At 41.2% G+C, this 17,725-nt stretch overlaps 1 protein-coding gene across 9 annotated transcripts in view; it reads left to right on the top strand.

Moving 5' to 3' along the window:
* ACACA (acetyl-CoA carboxylase alpha) overlaps positions 1-17,725 on the top strand; it is a 140,991-nt gene that overhangs the window by 55,349 nt on the left and 67,917 nt on the right. For 6 of the 9 annotated variants that reach the window (XM_041126817.1, XM_041126820.1, XM_041126816.1 and 3 more), the window contains 9 exons: positions 4,279-4,302; positions 6,983-7,126; positions 7,740-7,836; positions 9,149-9,256; positions 11,479-11,535; positions 11,845-11,889; positions 14,520-14,561; positions 15,172-15,387; positions 15,911-16,066. In XM_041126817.1, the coding sequence (XP_040982751.1) occupies positions 4,279-4,302; positions 6,983-7,126; positions 7,740-7,836; positions 9,149-9,256; positions 11,479-11,535; positions 11,845-11,889; positions 14,520-14,561; positions 15,172-15,387; positions 15,911-16,066 (889 nt within the window). The remainder of the gene's footprint in view (positions 1-4,278; positions 4,303-6,982; positions 7,127-7,739; positions 7,837-9,148; positions 9,257-11,478; positions 11,536-11,844; positions 11,890-14,519; positions 14,562-15,171; positions 15,388-15,910; positions 16,067-17,725) is intronic. The other 3 variants (XM_041126815.1, XM_030028207.2, XM_030028210.1) reach the window with 3 other exon arrangements.

The raw sequence follows: 17,725 nt of genomic DNA, 5'->3' as shown, positions 1-17,725 counted from the left end.
TGCTGCTGCACTGCTCCTCCTAAAGCATCCCCTTTTCTCCAGCTCACTGCATTCCCCCAACCAGGTTGTTCAGCTGCTCTCTTGGATCTTTCCTTCCCCAGTAGCAGATGTGCTGGAGGATCAGAAGGGAAGGACTCGGAGGTAAATGTGTTCCCACAGAACAGATCCCTCTGTTTTCCTCAGAGGTGAGGTAAATAAATGTGTTCCCTCTGTCAGATGCTAAGACAATTGCTGACAAGGGTGACTTAGAGATGCTGGATGTATCTTTATTTGGGGGTATGGCAATGATACCACAGGGCTCTGCCTTCTGAATATGTTGAGCCCCAAAGGAAATTGAAGTGTAACCCAGCCTGTTTTGCTCACTCTGATGCCTTAGCCACTCCTTCCCAATCCATCTGTGCATTGAGCCCACGCCTTCCTTTTGTCCCACGTGCCACCCCTAACTGCCACACTTGGCCTTCAGACGTCCTGAGGAATCTTGAGTCGGTATGTACCGTTGGAAGGTGGAAATGAAGGAAGGTGTTAGCACTGCAGATTAAGACTTCAAGTTTTGATAGTTGGCTTAATTAGCTTTAAAGCAAGTTCCACTTTTGAAACTTGATAAACAAGACGCCTGATACCACCTAATCCCAATTGCATTTGGAGTTGGGAATGCACACAACTCGGCAAACATGGACATACAGGCAAATGCCTTACTTCGACTTGTCTAGGTTGAATTCATTCTTGGGACTGCATCCTGCTGTCCGTGATGCTTCCAAGGGTGGAGTTCAGGTCTAGTCATTAGCTGCTTTGTTTTTCCAAGGGTATCAATATAAATGTCTCAACTATCTTGTGCTTATTTCTGCCTGGTATCTCCTCTTCCTGTGCTTGTGGATGTTTGTTGACACCCTACTTGGACTTTGATGTTGCTGATTTCAAGGCTTAAGAGTGGTGCATGATCTCTCCTTTGCTGTCTCTTGATGTTTTATCATCTATGGAATATTTTGTTTGTTCTTTTTTGTCAGCCTCTTCCTTAGCTTACAGGTAGAAACCATTTTGAAGGCTGAAAGCCAAATTAAATAATGCTGTTTCCAAACAGTGCTTTTTACGGAAGAATAAGAAACCAAAACTTGCTTACACGTAGAGCAGTGTCTGTAGGTTTCTTCCTACTATCATTTTACAACGATATACTCATAAGATTTGAATTTCTGGCAAAATGGAAGCTTTTTTTGTGGACTAAAGTAGTTGCTAAAACAGCCTCTTGAATCAGTCTTTGGATTGCCAGTATTGAATCAGCTGTGCTGCTTTGGACCCTTAACCGTACGAGCCTGGAGACCTGAGTGTATAACTCGTAGTGTATCATTAGGTAGCCTGAGGTCCCCTCCTTGTTGCGAGAGACTGGCTGATATCTGGAGGGAGGAGGGGAAAATGATTCCAGGACACCTGTAAATCCCTGCAGTTTCGTGCTGAGGGTTTGATGTTAATTAGACAGCAGGCAGCAGTAATGTGTTGCAGTTCCCTTGGCTTGCCTGTTTCAGAAAGGGCAAAATCTTCCAACTGAGCAAAGAAGGGGCTGTTGAAGGGGCAGCAAACTGAATGGAACGATGATAATTTTATGCAAATTGGACTTCAGTAGCAGATTCAGCTTGGCTGAATCACAGAGGGAGCAGAAGAATAAGGAAAGAAAGAGGGAGAGGAAAAACCCAATCAAAATGTATGGTTTGAGGCATGTTTCACAGCCTTCTGTTTAGATTCTTCTACAGAAATGAAGAAACATAAGAGGAATGCCACTGGTCACAGCCAGTGGAATTGCTCTTTCTCCTGTGGTACTGCTGTTAATAACTACAAGTGGGTTATTCAGCCGACCTCTGCTGATTCCGCTTTGCTGCCTGATTTCAAAAGCTTTGCCCTGCGCTGGCACTCAATCACAGCTTGATATAACTAGTGGCGCTTTGCATGCATTGCCATCATTTTCATAGGGGAGTGCTCTTGTTTTAAAAAAAAAAAAAGAAAGGAAGGGAGGGGCAAAGGGAAACAAGTTGGGATTCAACCAGGAGGTGCAGGGGCGAGCTAAGGGGATTTTTGTCTGCTTGAGCAGAAGGAGTAATTGTAGCAGTAGAGCTTGCATTGGTATGGAGCAGATTCCTAGGGAGATCAGCTTCCCTGGTCAAGAAGGGCCTTTTTAAAAGTTCGGAAGAGATGGGGAGAAGGGCTGGGGCTGGTGTGGTGAGGTTTCTGATCCTGTGATCAGCTATGTGGAGTTGGCTGTGGAGAACGCTGTCGGCGTGCGCTCCATCAGCTGTGCCTTTATTCGGCTCCCAGAACCGTGGTGCTGCTCGTTGGCACTGATGTTGCCACAAGGCCAAGTAAGGCCGGCTTGCAGCTGGTGTTTTATTTGTCAGAGCTGCAGAGGTGTAGCTCAGTGGACTGTAGTGCCTTTTCACAAGGCCTGATGGTACTGCAAATGTCAAACCTTTACCTCTTAGTGCGACTCAGTGACAAGTGACAATGCAGCTCCTGTTACGAAAAGCCCTCCACAGCTATGATGATCTGTAGATATAAAGCCAGCCCCATAGTGTGCAGCTTGAAGACTATTTCTCCATTCTTTTCTGACATCTCCAGCCACTGGGTCTTCTGTTTTCCTCATTGCGATTCTTGCCATAGTCTCTTCAGCTCCATAATGAGTGGCTGGAGAACAGTTCCTGGAGCAAGGCAACAGGTTGCCCTTTTTGAGACGGAAAGGAACATTTGTTATGCTGGATTTTTTTCTGTATGTTTTCTGAAAACATTCCAGGGACTGCTACACAAGCATATCAGGTGGAGGAACTGCCAGTCCTCTCCAGACTGTTTTTTTCAACTGAAGTAGATCGCATGCAGCTTTCCCACCATTTGCCAAGCTGAAAAAATAGTCTCAACCCCCTGAGGCCTCATGGCCCTTTTGGTCCTAACCACAGGCTCTACAGCACAATGTCATTCCCCACTGTCTCCAAATGAAATTAAATACTTGTGTTATTTACCATTGAACAGGTATGTCTCTAGGCCATTTTGTGCTTTCTCCTGTATGGCTTAAGGACATCATGGGAACTTTTCGTGCCTCTACCAGTAATGCACCAAACATACAACCTTGTAGTGAATATGACTGTGCTGTGACAAAACCAGTTTGAGAACAGGACCAGGTGCAATCAGTGTATTTAGCAGTGTAACCATGGAAACACACTGGTTATTAAGTACCAAAACGTCATGCCCCATAACTTGGGGTCTTGTTTATGGTCAAGGATGTTAAGAAAGTCTGTGGTTTGATCTCCTACAGGTTTCTGCAGGGAAGGGGAGGGTGAATGTCCAGTTACATGCTCCCTGAAGCTTTGCTTTCAATCTTCTCATGTTTGCTAATCTCTTTGCACAAGCCTGACGTGTGCATGTAACTTTTTTTTCAATTTAATCTTTACTGTTTTGAATGTCAGATCACAGCAATTTTTATGTCTTGCATGGAGCAGTATGCCACCTTATGCTTTTGTGAATGTAGCTAGCATGGGCCAGACTGTGCTGCTGTTATGCTGGTTTGAAAATGTGCCCCTCAACTGCCTTCTGTCTTACGTGCATCACTAAGCCCTAGTCTGCATGCAAATATGTGAAGAGTTGGGCTGATGTTGTAAAAGGAACTGTAAAGTTTTCCTAAAATTAGCCTTAAGTTCTGCTTGTTCTTTTTTGGTATTCAAGGCCTTGAATGCTGAAAATGCAAAGTATTACATGGTGTTTATGTGTGTGTTTGCTTTATTACTGCATTGTTGTGGGAGCCAGGGCATGGACCGCTGCTTAGCATAGAGGTTTGGCAATGAGGATTTGCCTTGTTTTCCTGAACCTGTTGCAATCTTCCTGTGTGATGCGGTCACTTTTTGCATCTGTGCTGTTTGCCCTTCTGTCGGGGAGTGCAAACTCCCCCCTCTGGTCTTGCTTGTAAAGCTCACTTGGTGTATGCAAAGGGCTCGAAGTGGGTGTGATAAAAGATGCTATAGAAATGCAGGGTACCTTGCAAATACAATGTGTTTTCCTGGGGTATATTATTTGCATGTTATGTGCATGGTCTGTGCTCATTCCCATGGCAGCCATGGCAAGCGAAGTCAGGTGGTGGGTGCCTTCTCAGGGTCAATGAAATTGAATTCTGCCTGATACCTGATGGTTGACAAATTTTGGTTTAGTAAATTGTAAACGTGTTGCTGGTCTGTGTATCAGCTTGATGATAGTTCTTTATTATGGCTTTCACTAACCAATCTGTAACTAACTGTGGTTGTTTGATTACAGAGGGAACATCCCCACGCTAAACAGGTATGGTACTTGTCATCTTTTAAAATTTGAAAAGATAGACTAGAAAGAAGTAGCCTAATACTTATTGTTTTAACATGTTTTGTTTTAGTGCCCTTATCTTTACTTGGGAAGCTCTCAAACATAACTCCTCTTTTTCCTTGCCTTTTCCTCTCCCTTTGTCTAAAACATGTTTTCAGCTTTTCTTTACCCTTTAAAAAAGCTTTGCATGCAGCAATCTTTAAAATTAAATTTGCCAGGTGACTCAGCTCATCTGCAGTATGGTACACAGCAAACTTCTAGCAGAATGCTGTTTCTAGGGTCTCTTTTTTGGAACTGGATTCCCAGCTGTTGACCCTCTGGTAGGGTGTCACAGTTAAACAGGCAGTTATTCCTAGCCAATAGCATACCTGTTGCTACTCTGGTTTCTTGCAACTAGCTTAGAATTTGTCGAGGCTGTTCCACCTCCCTCACACCATAGATGAATCTACATCTCAAACAGCTGACAGCATGTTTTGTTGTGTTTTGGATGCTAATTTCTCCTCCCATGTCTCAGTTGAAAAGTATTTCTTGTTTTAAATAATACATGAAAAATGTCTGCTGTCTTTTTGTTTAGTTACTGTTCTGTGGTATTTTTCGTATTAGTTGTAAGAAATGTACACCAAGGCATGTCCTGAAAAATGTTTCTCTTTCAAAACGTGAATACCTATTATTTATTACTGCTTACAAGCCTATTTAGGGAAAAATAGTAAAAATGGGCTTGAAAGTCTCATGGCTCTTAATCAGAGATAAATTATGGAAACATAGAGTGACTTTAAACATGGAGAGCTATTAATCAAACTGATGATACTTTAGACTTGTTAACAGTATACTTAGGACCATATCACAATGGTTTTCTGTACGTGGAGAGGAAGAAATCTTAGTAAAGCTGGTAAGTAGCAGTGTCAGCAGTCCACAGTTTGGTCCTGAATCTGTGTGGCTGGCAGCAGTGCCATAGCCAGCATGGCTGGGCTCCTGGTTTGCCTGCTGTGCCACTGGCGTCTGATCCAGCACGGCAGTTGAGCATCTTTTTGACTTTACAAGTGTAAGTCAAGCACATGCTGTGCTGAATCGGCGCCCTGATTTTTTTTCCCATTGCCTTCTGCCTCCTGTTGTGGCACCAGTTGGGTAGGACAGAAACTTAACTTTGTTAATGTCTTCCTAAGCCCTGGGGAGAGTGAAGCAAGTAAGAGTGCACTGTTCCTGTGTCGCAGAGCACTGCCGTGTGCCAGCTCGGTATTTCTGTTTCTTCAGAGCAAGCTTGAAGGTCTCACCGTGTTGCAGGGAACTTTTGAAGTAGGGCCCTCAGTGAATTAAGATGACTCTGTAGCACAGTTCAGAAAGCAGAAATAATTATTGCAGAGAAGGCAAAACCCAATTCTAGTAGCTAGGGAAAGGATGTGTAGGTAGTTGTATGCTTTTTGTTCACTGTGTGAGAAACTTCCTCTGCTAGTCTTGACCATAACATTGTGGGTCTTCAAAAAAACATAATAATAATAGCCCAAACCCCCAAATTACACAAACTATTTCACAGCAGGTGTGTGCTGCCATAGCAGTTGAACTGTATGAGAACTCAGTGATACTTTAACATAGTCAGGATCTTGCCCTCTGCCAGGAAGGAATGCTGACCTTTAGTGAACGGTGCTCCTGCTTTAAATAGAAGTCTCTTACTCAGTGCCTTCCTCTGAGCTTCTGTAAATCTGTTCCAGTCCTCCTCACTTAAATAAGGAATTGGTCCTGTGTGAGTGATGTGTGTACTGCAGTGTATCTCAGTGACTGAACAGCAGACATCAGGCATGTCAGTAAGTATGACAATACTAAGTATCTGGAGCTCTGCCTTCCTTGCCCCTTAAGATAGATGTGTTCTGTGGCCAACTGCTTGTATTTAGCAGCTGCCACCTTTTAGCAATCAAAACTGAGCAAAATAAATGAGTAGGGGGAGTTGCAATGTTTTTAAAGTATGGATTAAATTAGATGGAGGAGCACATTAATTTGGTCAGCAGTTAAGGTGGAAGGCACTGTAATAAGACTTTATTTAGGGTGGGAATACTAGCGTAAGACTATAGAAAACCCCATTTCCAGTATAGGATTTTAGAGAGGTCACTGTACCACACTGCATTTGAGGACCATAAATTGTAGTATGACCAGAAAAATTGTGGCAGCAATAAGATAATATAGCTTGGTACACTTCAACTTAATTTGTAAAAATTTACTAAGTCTTTAAAGTGTCAAAGCTTAGAATTGTTGTTGTTTATCTCAGTATTCCACCTGTAAAGCAAAACATACATACAGGAGGAAAAATACGTTCAGCTTTGCATAGTCATAATTCACCTGTCATCCATCTCAAGAAACTCCTTAAGAAATACTTGTTTCAAAGGGTTATAACATTATTTCCTAACTCTTTTAACTGTTCCTGTACATTGGGACAACGTCCAGGTAAGGGCATTAATGGCACCAGAGGCATGCCAGCATTGCAGGGACTTTGGAGAAGACAGCACAGCAGGTCCAGTGTGCTGAAGAATCTAACAAATCATGCAACAGTTATATTGGATAAACAGCCACGCTTCAAGTGGTCAAAGCATACACACATGCACAAATCTTTTTCCAGTGATATTCTTTTCTCCCTTGTCCCTACTAACTGTGATCTTATTGAATTGCCGTTTAGAATGTCCTTCTCTTCCAACCTCAATCACTACGGGATGGTCCATGTAGCTAGCGTGAGTGATGTACTGCTAGACAATTCATTCACTCCACCGTGCCAGCGGATGGGTGGAATGGTCTCCTTCCGCACATTTGAAGATTTTGTCAGGTATGTGGGGAAGGGTGATGGTTGTTTGTGTTGCCAGCTTCCTAGGTGGGCCCAAATGGAACTGGACAAAATCTTTGCCTTGTCTAGAGTCGGGTTTAAACTGGTCCTGAGCTTGTTTGCTGAGTTTCAGGTGATAGTTTGTTTGGATCCCCTTGTCTGTCTCCTTGAGATAACTGAAAGTTTCAGACTGCTGTAAGAGCAGTTTGCAGCCAGAAGGATCAGCATCTTGAATTTCTGCTGATTGGAGCTCATTTGCAAATGTGCTGATTTCTTTTAACGCTCTTCTTCACGCATGTATATGTGGGAGGATGTGTTCTTTATGCTTTCAAACTTCGAGGGGTAGGCAAAAAAACCCCAGCAGAGCCCATAGCAGTCCTGAGGGCCTGCAACCATAAGATCCCTGACAAATGTTAGAAGATCCAGGGTCTGCTTTGGTTTGAGGGGTGGAGGAGGTATTGCCTCTTCATCTTTTGAGTTTCAGTCCTGCAAAGGGAAGGACTCCTTTTGTCTCCCTCCCCTCCTTAGCAACAAGATTTGTGGATTTTAGTGCTATGTGCTTTCAGTGGGCTAGCAGCAGTGTGTTGATAACTAATACTTCTCTGGTGTATTTCAGAATATTTGATGAAGTGATGGGTTGCTTCTGCGACTCTCCTCCCCAGAGCCCAACCTTCCCTGAAGCTGGCCATGCTTCCTTGTATGATGAAGATAAGGTACGGTAGTTTTTTCTCTTGAGATTGCTCTCAGGTTGGAAATAGAAGGCGTGCAGAATGCCGCAGTGACTGCAGGCAAGATACTTTTCACTAGTTCGAGTGCTGGAAGCAGGAGTTAAGAGCTTTATGTATTTATGTATGTGATTTGTTTGCTTGTTTCACAGCAGGTGATTCCAAGTAGGTGGCCATTTTCTGACTCTGTTCTAGAGCTACAGTTAAGTCTCTTACTCTCCATGTAAATTTAGTTTGTAGCTTTTAACATCAGCAGAATTACTGGATCCACAGCAGCGTAACTGAGAGTTTAGACCCATGATTAAGTTTCCAGACCTTCTCCGTGCATTGGGGTGTTGAACTGCATATTCAACTGCCTTTACCTTAAGTCTGACTTGCCTTATTTTCTGTCTTACTCCCTTCCTAGTCACATTACATCCTGATTCTTCTCGCTGTTCAACCTCTTAGAACTGTTTTTGCATTGATGTGGAGAGCAGGTGCAGAGGAAGCAGATGGTTTATAATCCTTAGTGATAGAAGACCAGTTTCCCTTAGAGACACAGGTAGCTGCTCCACTGCTCTGTCCTGCCACCCAACAGCAGGAAGCTCTGTTGGAATACAGTCTGTGTCCAGAATAGGGTTTGGTTTTAAACTGATCCATTGATCTTGATGTGTGTAAGTACTGTAGCCTTGTTCCAGAATATTACCGTCAACCTTAATGTCCTCAGATCTCTCTCTTTACCTCCCCCTCATCTCACCAAGGATAATTTCCTGTTCATACACAGTTTTTCACAGTTAACTGCAGGGTCTGAAATGCTAAATTTGTTATTTCTCAGAGCTCTAATGTAATTGATGCTTCCACATTATTTCATTTTGTTGTAGATATGAAACCACATTGTTTTGCTCCTACACTTCGAATTTGCTTAATTTCATTACCTTTCTTGATGCCAAAGTCCTCTAATGTCCTGCCTGTACTGCATCTTGTAAAGAGAGGACCTGACCCTGCATTCATTGTGCATCCAAATGAAGCACACTAGAGTTAGCCAAGTCAGATGTGACCGTCAGAATTGGATTCTCCAAATGAGGCTTGTGTTTGCTATTTGTGGACATTAACTCTTACTTCAGTGAAATTGCAAATTTGTGAGGCTGCTTGGTCAAGAATTCCCTCATAGTTTTCCTTGGCTTATGGCATGATTTGCTGAGGTCATTTTTCCCTAGGGCATCTGTATTTTAGAGTTGTATTTAGGGAGCCTCTTTTGAGAACTCACGGGTGTTAAGTTGTTAACTATTTATTTATGGGGAATATTTTCTTTAAATTGCAGGCTGCCCGTGAGGAGCCCATTCACATTCTTAATGTTGCTATTAAAACAGATAGTGACGTTGATGATGATGGCCTGGCAGCCATGTTCAGAGAGTTCACACAAAGCAAGGTAAGTTGCCTTGATTCTCTCTCTGGAACTGTGTGATTGTGCGGGACAGTTCTGTCTGCTTTGGGAAAAGTCAGTATGGTCCTCAGTTTTTTGTTTGTTTGTTTGTTTTTCAACATCCTTAATTTGTCCCATCTAAAACCTTACCACTTCTTTGACTGGATGTAGCTGTACCTTTCTGAAGCCTCCAGGTCATTGTTTCTCTTTGCAATGCATTCTAACCCATCAGGGCAGGAGTTCTTCCCTTTAATTTTTGACAGGGTAAAAGACCTTTAAGGTTTTAAAAGCATCAGGTCAATCTTCAGTATCTATCTCCAGATGCTCGGAAAAAAGGTGCTGTATTCCTCTCCCTGGTGATAAAGTTGTTATATAAGTAACAGAGGCATGAAAAATGACATTAAAATGGCCTATATTTTCTGTATCACGATAGTCTTAATGCAATTAAAATTTGTTCTCCTTGTTGTTGGCATGCTGGAGCATCCACCTAGTATGATATTTCTGGCACAAGGTGGAATTGATTTGGTATGTTCTGTTGCTCCTTCATAAATATGGGATACACTTTAGAGTACCAAATGTTAGTCCTGTGGTCAGTTGTGAGACAACATGGCTTGGGGATAGCCTCCTCGTGTCCACTCTGCCCTCTGGTTTCTGCCTGCACTTGCTTTTCTGGTTGGTGTGAAGAACTCCTCAACTGACTTGTGGATATGAATAGCCCATCAGGCATTGACTGGGACCCTGCTGCATCCGTGGTACCTGCAATGACTATGGGAGGACTGAGCGAGTAGTTTCTAACTTCACTTCCCAGTGTGGGAGGAGAAAACACATTCTGCAGAAATGAGGGGTTCCAAAATGGGGCTGGTATCCATGCGACTTCAGCAGCTTCCTGTCTCTTTAAGCAAAGAAAATAATAAAATATAAAAATTAAAACTAGTTCTGCTTTTCATCTGCTTGATCATGCTCCAGGCGTTTTATGGGAGGGGATAAAAGGAAAGAAATAAAAAAAAAAATTCCAAAACACATTAAACTATCAAATAGGTTGATCCAAATTGTCCAAATAATCTTCTAGTCCCAGCATGTTGTGTGTGGTTTTTTTAATAGAAATTAGGATCATATACTTGCAAATGACTTGTGGAGGAGATTGAGGCAGTCAGTGTAAATGGAGTTTCTCCAGGTGCTGATGGCTAATCGCTCTGTAATAGCTGTGGACTTGCTGTGAGACCCACATTATTACGATGTAATCAGAATCCTGTTGCTATGCTGTTATTGTCTGCCACTTGTGGAATTTTAAAAGCAATAACAATTTTTGCTTTTTAAATCATGGCATTATTAAAGTTATTTTCTTCCTCTTGCCATGAATATAGTCACTGATGCTCATTTTCAAAGGGCTTAACCTTAGTAAAACATTTCAGTCTGTGCCGAAAGCGGTTGTTTTGTTCCTGGTCTAGCTGAGTTCTTGTTTCTTTTTTGTTCTTCTCTCTCTTTTTTTTTTTTCCTTCCCCTTTGCTTTTAAATTGGAAAAAAGAGGAGAAAGGAAAAAGTTTTAGAAAGAGGAGCGGAATTATGAGATCTTAACACCTCAAAAGATCAGTGGTGTGGCATATACTGCTGGCAGCACTCATTTGAAATGTGGCTTGGTGGAATTTGGTAAAGAAGCAACCAGAATGGATATTCTCTCATCTGTTTGATAAAACTAAGTAACACCTGTCACTTACCACCTTTGCAATATTGACACATCTGTCCTTTGGTCTGGGTTGTCTGTGTGCATATTGTGCCAAAATCAAGTATGTGCTTCCTTGAGGTAGTTCCTTTAAAACTCCTTTTCTATCATTTTCCATGGGCTTACTATGTCTACACTGTGCTCCCTTCAGAAAGTAATCTTTGCAAAAAGAGGCCAACTTACTTTGGCAAATGAACAAGAATATTTCCTGCAAGACTTGTGTATGGCTCTTCTGCTGTACTTGTTAGCAAGGCTCAGCTGGAATACTATGTTCTTGTGATTTGGTTACTTAGCTCTTCAGATTTAATATATTGCTTATGTGTGCTACTAGATGATCATCAGATGAGAAATCTTAGCTATGAATAGACTGAAGTGGACTAGGAACGTACAGCATAGATGCAGGGAGGATCTGTAGGGCTTTTTCAGTTCATAGAAGACTTTGACAAGTTTTTGATGTGTTCTTTTTCTGTTAATCCAGTGAGCTGATTCCATCCTTGCCTTTTTACAGAAATCAGTCCTGATTGAACATGGGATTCGGAGGCTGACATTCCTTGTAGCACAGAAGGTATTTTGATATCTCTCATGCTGCTCAGAACTCTTTGGTTTCTAGCTCATAATAGCATTGACATTTGATGTGTTTTTTCCTAAATTAAATGCTGCATTAACTATATTTAGTTCTCTCTTCACTGTTTTTGTTCTCTAAAATTTGAGATGGTTTTGATGAATTCGCTTAAGAAAATTAATTTACAATTGTAAACAATCTTGGCACCTCTTGTATTCTTGAATTAATTGGGTTTTGATTTTTGTCCTAATTGCTAGCTTTCTTCTGCTTTTTTTTTCTTGTCTTCCTGTGTTTGTATGTTTCGTTTGTAAGGACTTCAGGAAACAGGTCAACTATGAGGTGGATCAGAGATTTCATGTAAGTAAAAAGGGCCTAGAACACGGTGGTATTCTTAACCTGAGGCCAGGAGACGCGTAAGTGACTCTAGGCTTCTCATTTGGTTCTTAGTCAGGCATTTAATGCCAACATTGGTGTCAGAGCTAAGTGAAGTATTTAAACATCTGACTTCAAATACAGGAGTGGGCCTTTTGCATTCAGTGGGGCCATTCACACACTAAAGTCTCTCCTGTTACCTCGCTGAACTCATGACTGCCACATTAATAAAGATCTTGTTTGTTTCAGTATTGTTTTGTATTCTAAAATGTAATTCTACAATTAATTTTTTGTGTTTCTTATGTAGTGTGGTGATTTCTTTAGGCTTCTTACTGATTTTAAAATAACTTAGAGGAGTAATGGAAGTGACTTGCTAAATTTTGCCTAATGGCTTAGTGATGTGGGAAATGTTTGATGCTCTTACTGCTAAGAATTACTTTTTTCCCCAGGGCTTGGGCATCAGTGAGGGCCATTTCAAGATGGCAATGTAAGGCATAAACCAGATTTTTATCCCCTGTGTATCTACTTATGTAGGAATCTGGGCTCTTTGGAGAGGTGTTGGCACCTTAAGCGAGAAAGTCCAGCCTTTAGATTTAAAAAAGGAAGTTTTAGAGAACTGAATTGGTGTTTGAGGAATGAAAAAAGAGTCTGTGAATAAGCACTGTAGCATGTGTCAGTGGTCAGAAAGGAGTCGAAGAATGAAAGGAGTCATCACAAAAAGTTTTCCCTGAGCTGCCATTTAGAGCGATGGACTGTTGGATGCTCCTGGTTCCTAAGCCAGAGGAGGCAGCGTGGTATGTCATCTGTTTGCAAAGTTTGTAGAGTACCTCTGGGATCTTTTGTGAGTGTCAGTCTTTATTACTATCTCCTATTCTACTCCATTTATTACTGGACCAACTATTAACTTAGCCAGGGCCTGGGCTTGGGTTTGTTTTTGTTTTAATTACAGTCTATATAATTAGTTCTCAGCATGTTGAGGTAATAGAGAGTTGCTCCAGCAAGCTTCCAATTTCCTCATCTCATTAGGTTTTTAACATGATTATTAGTATAATAATCAACTATGATGATTTCTGTTGTAGCTTTTCACATTCTGTGGTTTGCAGGGTGTCTTGATTGGCTAATTTAGGCAAATTATTTTGATTGTCTTGATGATGGTTGGTTGATTAGAACACAGCAGGGGTATAATTCTTCTGCCTAGGAAATGGAGCACTCTTTTGGATTTTGGTACCAGAGCACTGAGAATTTTTGTGTGTGTGCACATCTAATTATTATATTTGCCCACAACACTAGTCAAATGCCTTGAAAGCAATTACATTAGTGATAGAATGAGCATGGATGATGTTAGGAGAAATTGGCAGCGTGCAGAGGCGGACAGGTAGGAGGGATTTGGAAGAGAAGTGAGGAAACATGGAAGTGGTTGTTTTCTTAGAGTATAGTTGATGCTCATAGGCTCATCTAATATGCCCACTGCCTGAATTTTCAGGCAGGATTTCTTGTACCACTGGCTAGTCTGGAAAACTCACTCCAGGCAAACACAAATTATTTTGCTCAACTGAGAGTCATCAGGTGAAGTTCTGGGGACTGTTTTTTATAGGAGGTAGGGAAGCTAACTAGTAGGGAAGGCTAGATTACTTCTAGCCTTAAAAGCTGTGTTGCTCAGTGGAGCCTTATATTCTGTCACCATGCACTGGTTGTTACCTTGAATCAAGCTAGGGTTGCAAGTCTTTCATTGATAGTGAAATGTGATTCAGAAATTCAGTGGCTCCAGGTTGGATACATTCTTTTTTTGTTAGTAAGACAGTTCTGACAAGTTGTGTATGCTCTCTCAGGTCACCTTTAGCATAAATGGCTGCTATTCTCATGTTGGTGCAAAACATTCACAGAAGTTCCTCCACCCATTGAAAGTGTAATTCCACAGAAATGGATGGCTTTGCTCAGATGAAACTGGAGGGATAGGTAGAAGTATGCTGTCTAGTCCTTCTCTCTTCTAAGACGCATGCAATATGCCACAAAAATGTAAAGTCCTTACCATTTGCTGGGATTTTATCTGTGCAGTAGAATAACAGAGAAACCTAATCATATTTGGGGGATTTTTCTAAAGTACTATTGAATACATAAGGATAAAATTATTTGATTACAATTCATAGTTTTCCTTGGGAAGAGAGTATTTCTAGCAGTAATTGCATGAAGAGAGCTATGGAATACAGATAATTGTTTTGTGTACATCTGCTTACATAATGGAGTGTTAATATAATTGTATGGCTCCCAAATATTTTCACATTGATCATAATCATAATAGAACTAGAAGAAGTTTCCCACTACTGTCTGGACAGTTCTGTGTTATTGGCTGTTAATAATTGACAATAATAATCAAAAGCCAATCAAGCAGCCTCTGTTGCATTAGCAGTGAAGACAGGTTTAAACTACCTCTGTTACCTTCTTGAGTGAAACTTGATTTTCCGCCACCTTTTGTGATGTTGAAAAAGTAGCTTGTAACAACTTCGGTCATCACCTCTGCTGTGGTGCTATCCCAGGTCTGGCCTGTGAGCACTCTCTGGGTAGATCAAATGGCTTACTTTTGGAGGGCTAACATCATTGTTTTTATTTTCAAACAGAGGGAATTTCCAAAGTTCTTCACGTTCCGTGCCCGGGATAAGGTAGGCTGTATATTCTTAATACTTTTCTCTGAGTGTTGGCTTTATCCTTCTTTCATGTAGCTGTTCCTTGCCAGTCTAAGAGGGTGGGAACTACTTCAGCCCAACTTCACTACCTAGTGCAGTATTTTCTTTTCCCTTGCTAGGCCAGTCATCCGCACACGCAGCAGTTGATGTCAATAACAATGATGAGTCTCTGATATTTGGGGATAAAAATTCTTGCATTTGGAAGCCTAACCTGAAGCTTCTGTTTATGCAGATTTTAGTTGCAGTGTAACAAGGGAGTGTTGGAAGCAGTACAATAATTCAATACCAAACTTTCTGGCTTCTGTGAAAAAGAGGGTTTTGCAGGGGGTGAGCCTGAGAACTTGCTGTCTTGTGATTTGTCTTCTACTCTCTGTATTTCAACAATTTCAATGAGCTCTTAGTGCTAATGACTGTGCGTGAGAGAGAAAATTCTGGGTTGGATTCATTTGAATTTTTAGTTTTTTAATTCAATATGAAATTTCATGAGGGGCGTTGTCTAGTTCTTCCCATCCTCAGTGTTTCAGTTTCTTAATCAACCCTCCCCTTTTACACCCTTTTCTACCTGTATGATGCCGGCTGCCTCCAGTTTGAGGAAGATAGGATTTACCGTCATCTGGAGCCAGCTCTGGCTTTTCAGCTAGAGTTGAACCGAATGCGAAACTTTGATCTCACTGCCATTCCATGTGCCAATCACAAAATGCATCTCTACCTGGGAGCAGCTAAAGTTGAAGTGGGAACAGAAGTGACAGACTACAGGTTCTTCGTGAGGGCTATTATAAGGCATTCAGATCTGGTTACCAAGGTGAGTTTTGTCACCCATGCAAGGTCTCTGTCCAAGACAGTGTATGAAACACTGTAAGTCATTCTAGGAACCTGCATGTAAACATATTACCTGTATAGCGTACTGTGGATGTTTGCCCTCTTTGCTAGCATTGGTTCTGCAGAAGCGTGTCTGCGAAGACCTAGTATTCCTATGCTTCAAGGAGATTTTTCTATGGCCCAAGTGGATAGTCAGAAATCCTTGCATTTTGAGGCAACAGTTGTTTCTCTGTGTTTCTCCTGCACTACTGCAATAATGTTTTTCCCTGTCTAGTTTCGGATTTATGCTGACCTAAATGAGGGCACAAGTCAGCGGGGTATGTGAATCCAGGCAGTGGGAGTACTGGCTCTGTGATTGTGATGGATCTGTTTCAGGGTTGCACATCCTGCTGAAATGAATGTAACCTTTTTTCTCAGTCAAGTCCTTCTGCAGTTTTTCAAACACTGTATTCCTGGGCTCTGTTTTTTGAGTAGGAAGTAAATTATTTGTTGACAATATCTGGCAGGAAGCCTCCTTTGAGTATCTGCAGAATGAGGGAGAGCGATTGCTTTTGGAAGCCATGGATGAGTTGGAGGTGGCATTTAATAATACCAATGTGCGGACTGACTGCAATCACATCTTCTTAAATTTCGTGCCTACTGTCATCATGGACCCATCTAAGGTATGGTCTTTTCCCTAGCTCTGAAGTGTTTGTTTGTCTTGGGCTTGACTCACCAGAATTAAATGGTCTTTTGTTGCCTTTTTATCCTATGTAAGTGCACCTATTGATAGAGTACATTTTAATACCGTTTGGTGAATGACATGCAGTTTCTACTAGCCATTTTATAACAGAAAGCACAAGAAATTGAGGACCAGTATTAGAATTGGTAAGATGAGGGTCAGTTTAGTTGCTCTACAAATACTGGAGTTTTGCTTTTCAGTAAAGAAAGTGGAGTCACATAACTGATGGACATCTCTAACTAAAGATTGCTTGTTGAGCCAACTTCTCTTCAAAAGCAGAGAGAATACTTTTTATTTTAGCTAGTTAAGGCAAGCAATTAGTTTGTTTCACATTAGGAAGCTGTTTGGCAGTGAGGAAGGAAGAAGGTTTTGGTTTTTCTTCCAATCTATGAATAAATATTAAATGTTAATATTTTAGAACTAGCAGAGCTCATATTTTTAGTGGAGTAATGCTGTCCTTCAGGCAATGCAGCTCACTTCCTCTGTGTAAACTAAGGAACAGTTTATTAAAAATATGTTTTGTATTTGAAACAAAACTTATTTTTTCACTGTGTGTTTGACATAAACAATTTTAATAAGGAAATAGCTTTAAATGCTCTTATGTTTGTTACAAAAGTCCAGATTCTATCCAAATAAAACATGAGATAAATCATGAACTTAAAAAGAATTTGTAAATTCAGCTACAAAAAGAAGTGCCTCATTTTCATTCTCTGATACAAAACCACAGAGATCAACATTATAAATAAATGAACATTAAGCTTTGTAGATGCATAAATGAAAGTGGTTGGGCATAAAGCATGTTTCTGGTTAGCAGAACCACCACAAAGAAAGTCCCAAATAAACTGTAAAGGCTGCATTTAGTTGGAAATCAACATTCTGTTCATGGTTACCGAAAGATGAGAGCTGACCTTTCCTTATGAGAATAACTGAAAGTTTAAAAAGATGAATTGGTTATCAAAATAAGTATCTCTTGCTTGCTGACTTTTAAATCATGATTAAAAATTGGTGGCTTAAATCACTTTTGAATAAATCCTCTGTCGGTGCATCCAAAATCTTTGGTTCCCAGGAAGTTCAGAAGAAGCTGGGTTATTCAGCCCCTAGAAGTTAGTCTGCCCTCAAATGTGTACCGTGACTTTTCCCTGAGCTGCTGTGGAAAAGAGACTTTTTATTTTTTGAAAGAATGTTAAAAACAGCCTATAAATTGCCTTCTTTTAATATGCGCTATTTGCCAACAGTAGTATATTATAAAGTTTAATAGAACACCAGAAGGCCAAGCTCTAAGTAGTAATTGCTTTGTTGATTTAAAGCACCATACCGCACGTGTAGTGAAACATGATTATTGTGCATATAAGTGCTACATAACTGTTTGTCAAGGATTTCACTTTCCTGCAGTTTGTAGTTCTTAGCTGTGAGCTATGCCTGCAGGAAGAAAGGTAGATGAAGGGGAAGCACTGGGCACGCTGTGCCTTGCTGGGGTGTGATGTGCTGGGAGGAAGAAGGGACGTGAATCCAGCAGCAGTCCCCAGGTTGAGTTCAGTTCCTGCCTATCTCAAGGCTCATTAGGATGAGAACGGACAGGCCACCGCGGTCCCGTAACAGC

This window comes from Aquila chrysaetos, chromosome 10, assembly GCF_900496995.4.
Source record: "Aquila chrysaetos chrysaetos chromosome 10, bAquChr1.4, whole genome shotgun sequence".
Classification (NCBI taxonomy): Eukaryota; Metazoa; Chordata; class Aves; order Accipitriformes; family Accipitridae; genus Aquila; species Aquila chrysaetos.
This window is presented reverse-complemented; position numbering and strand designations above follow the sequence as displayed.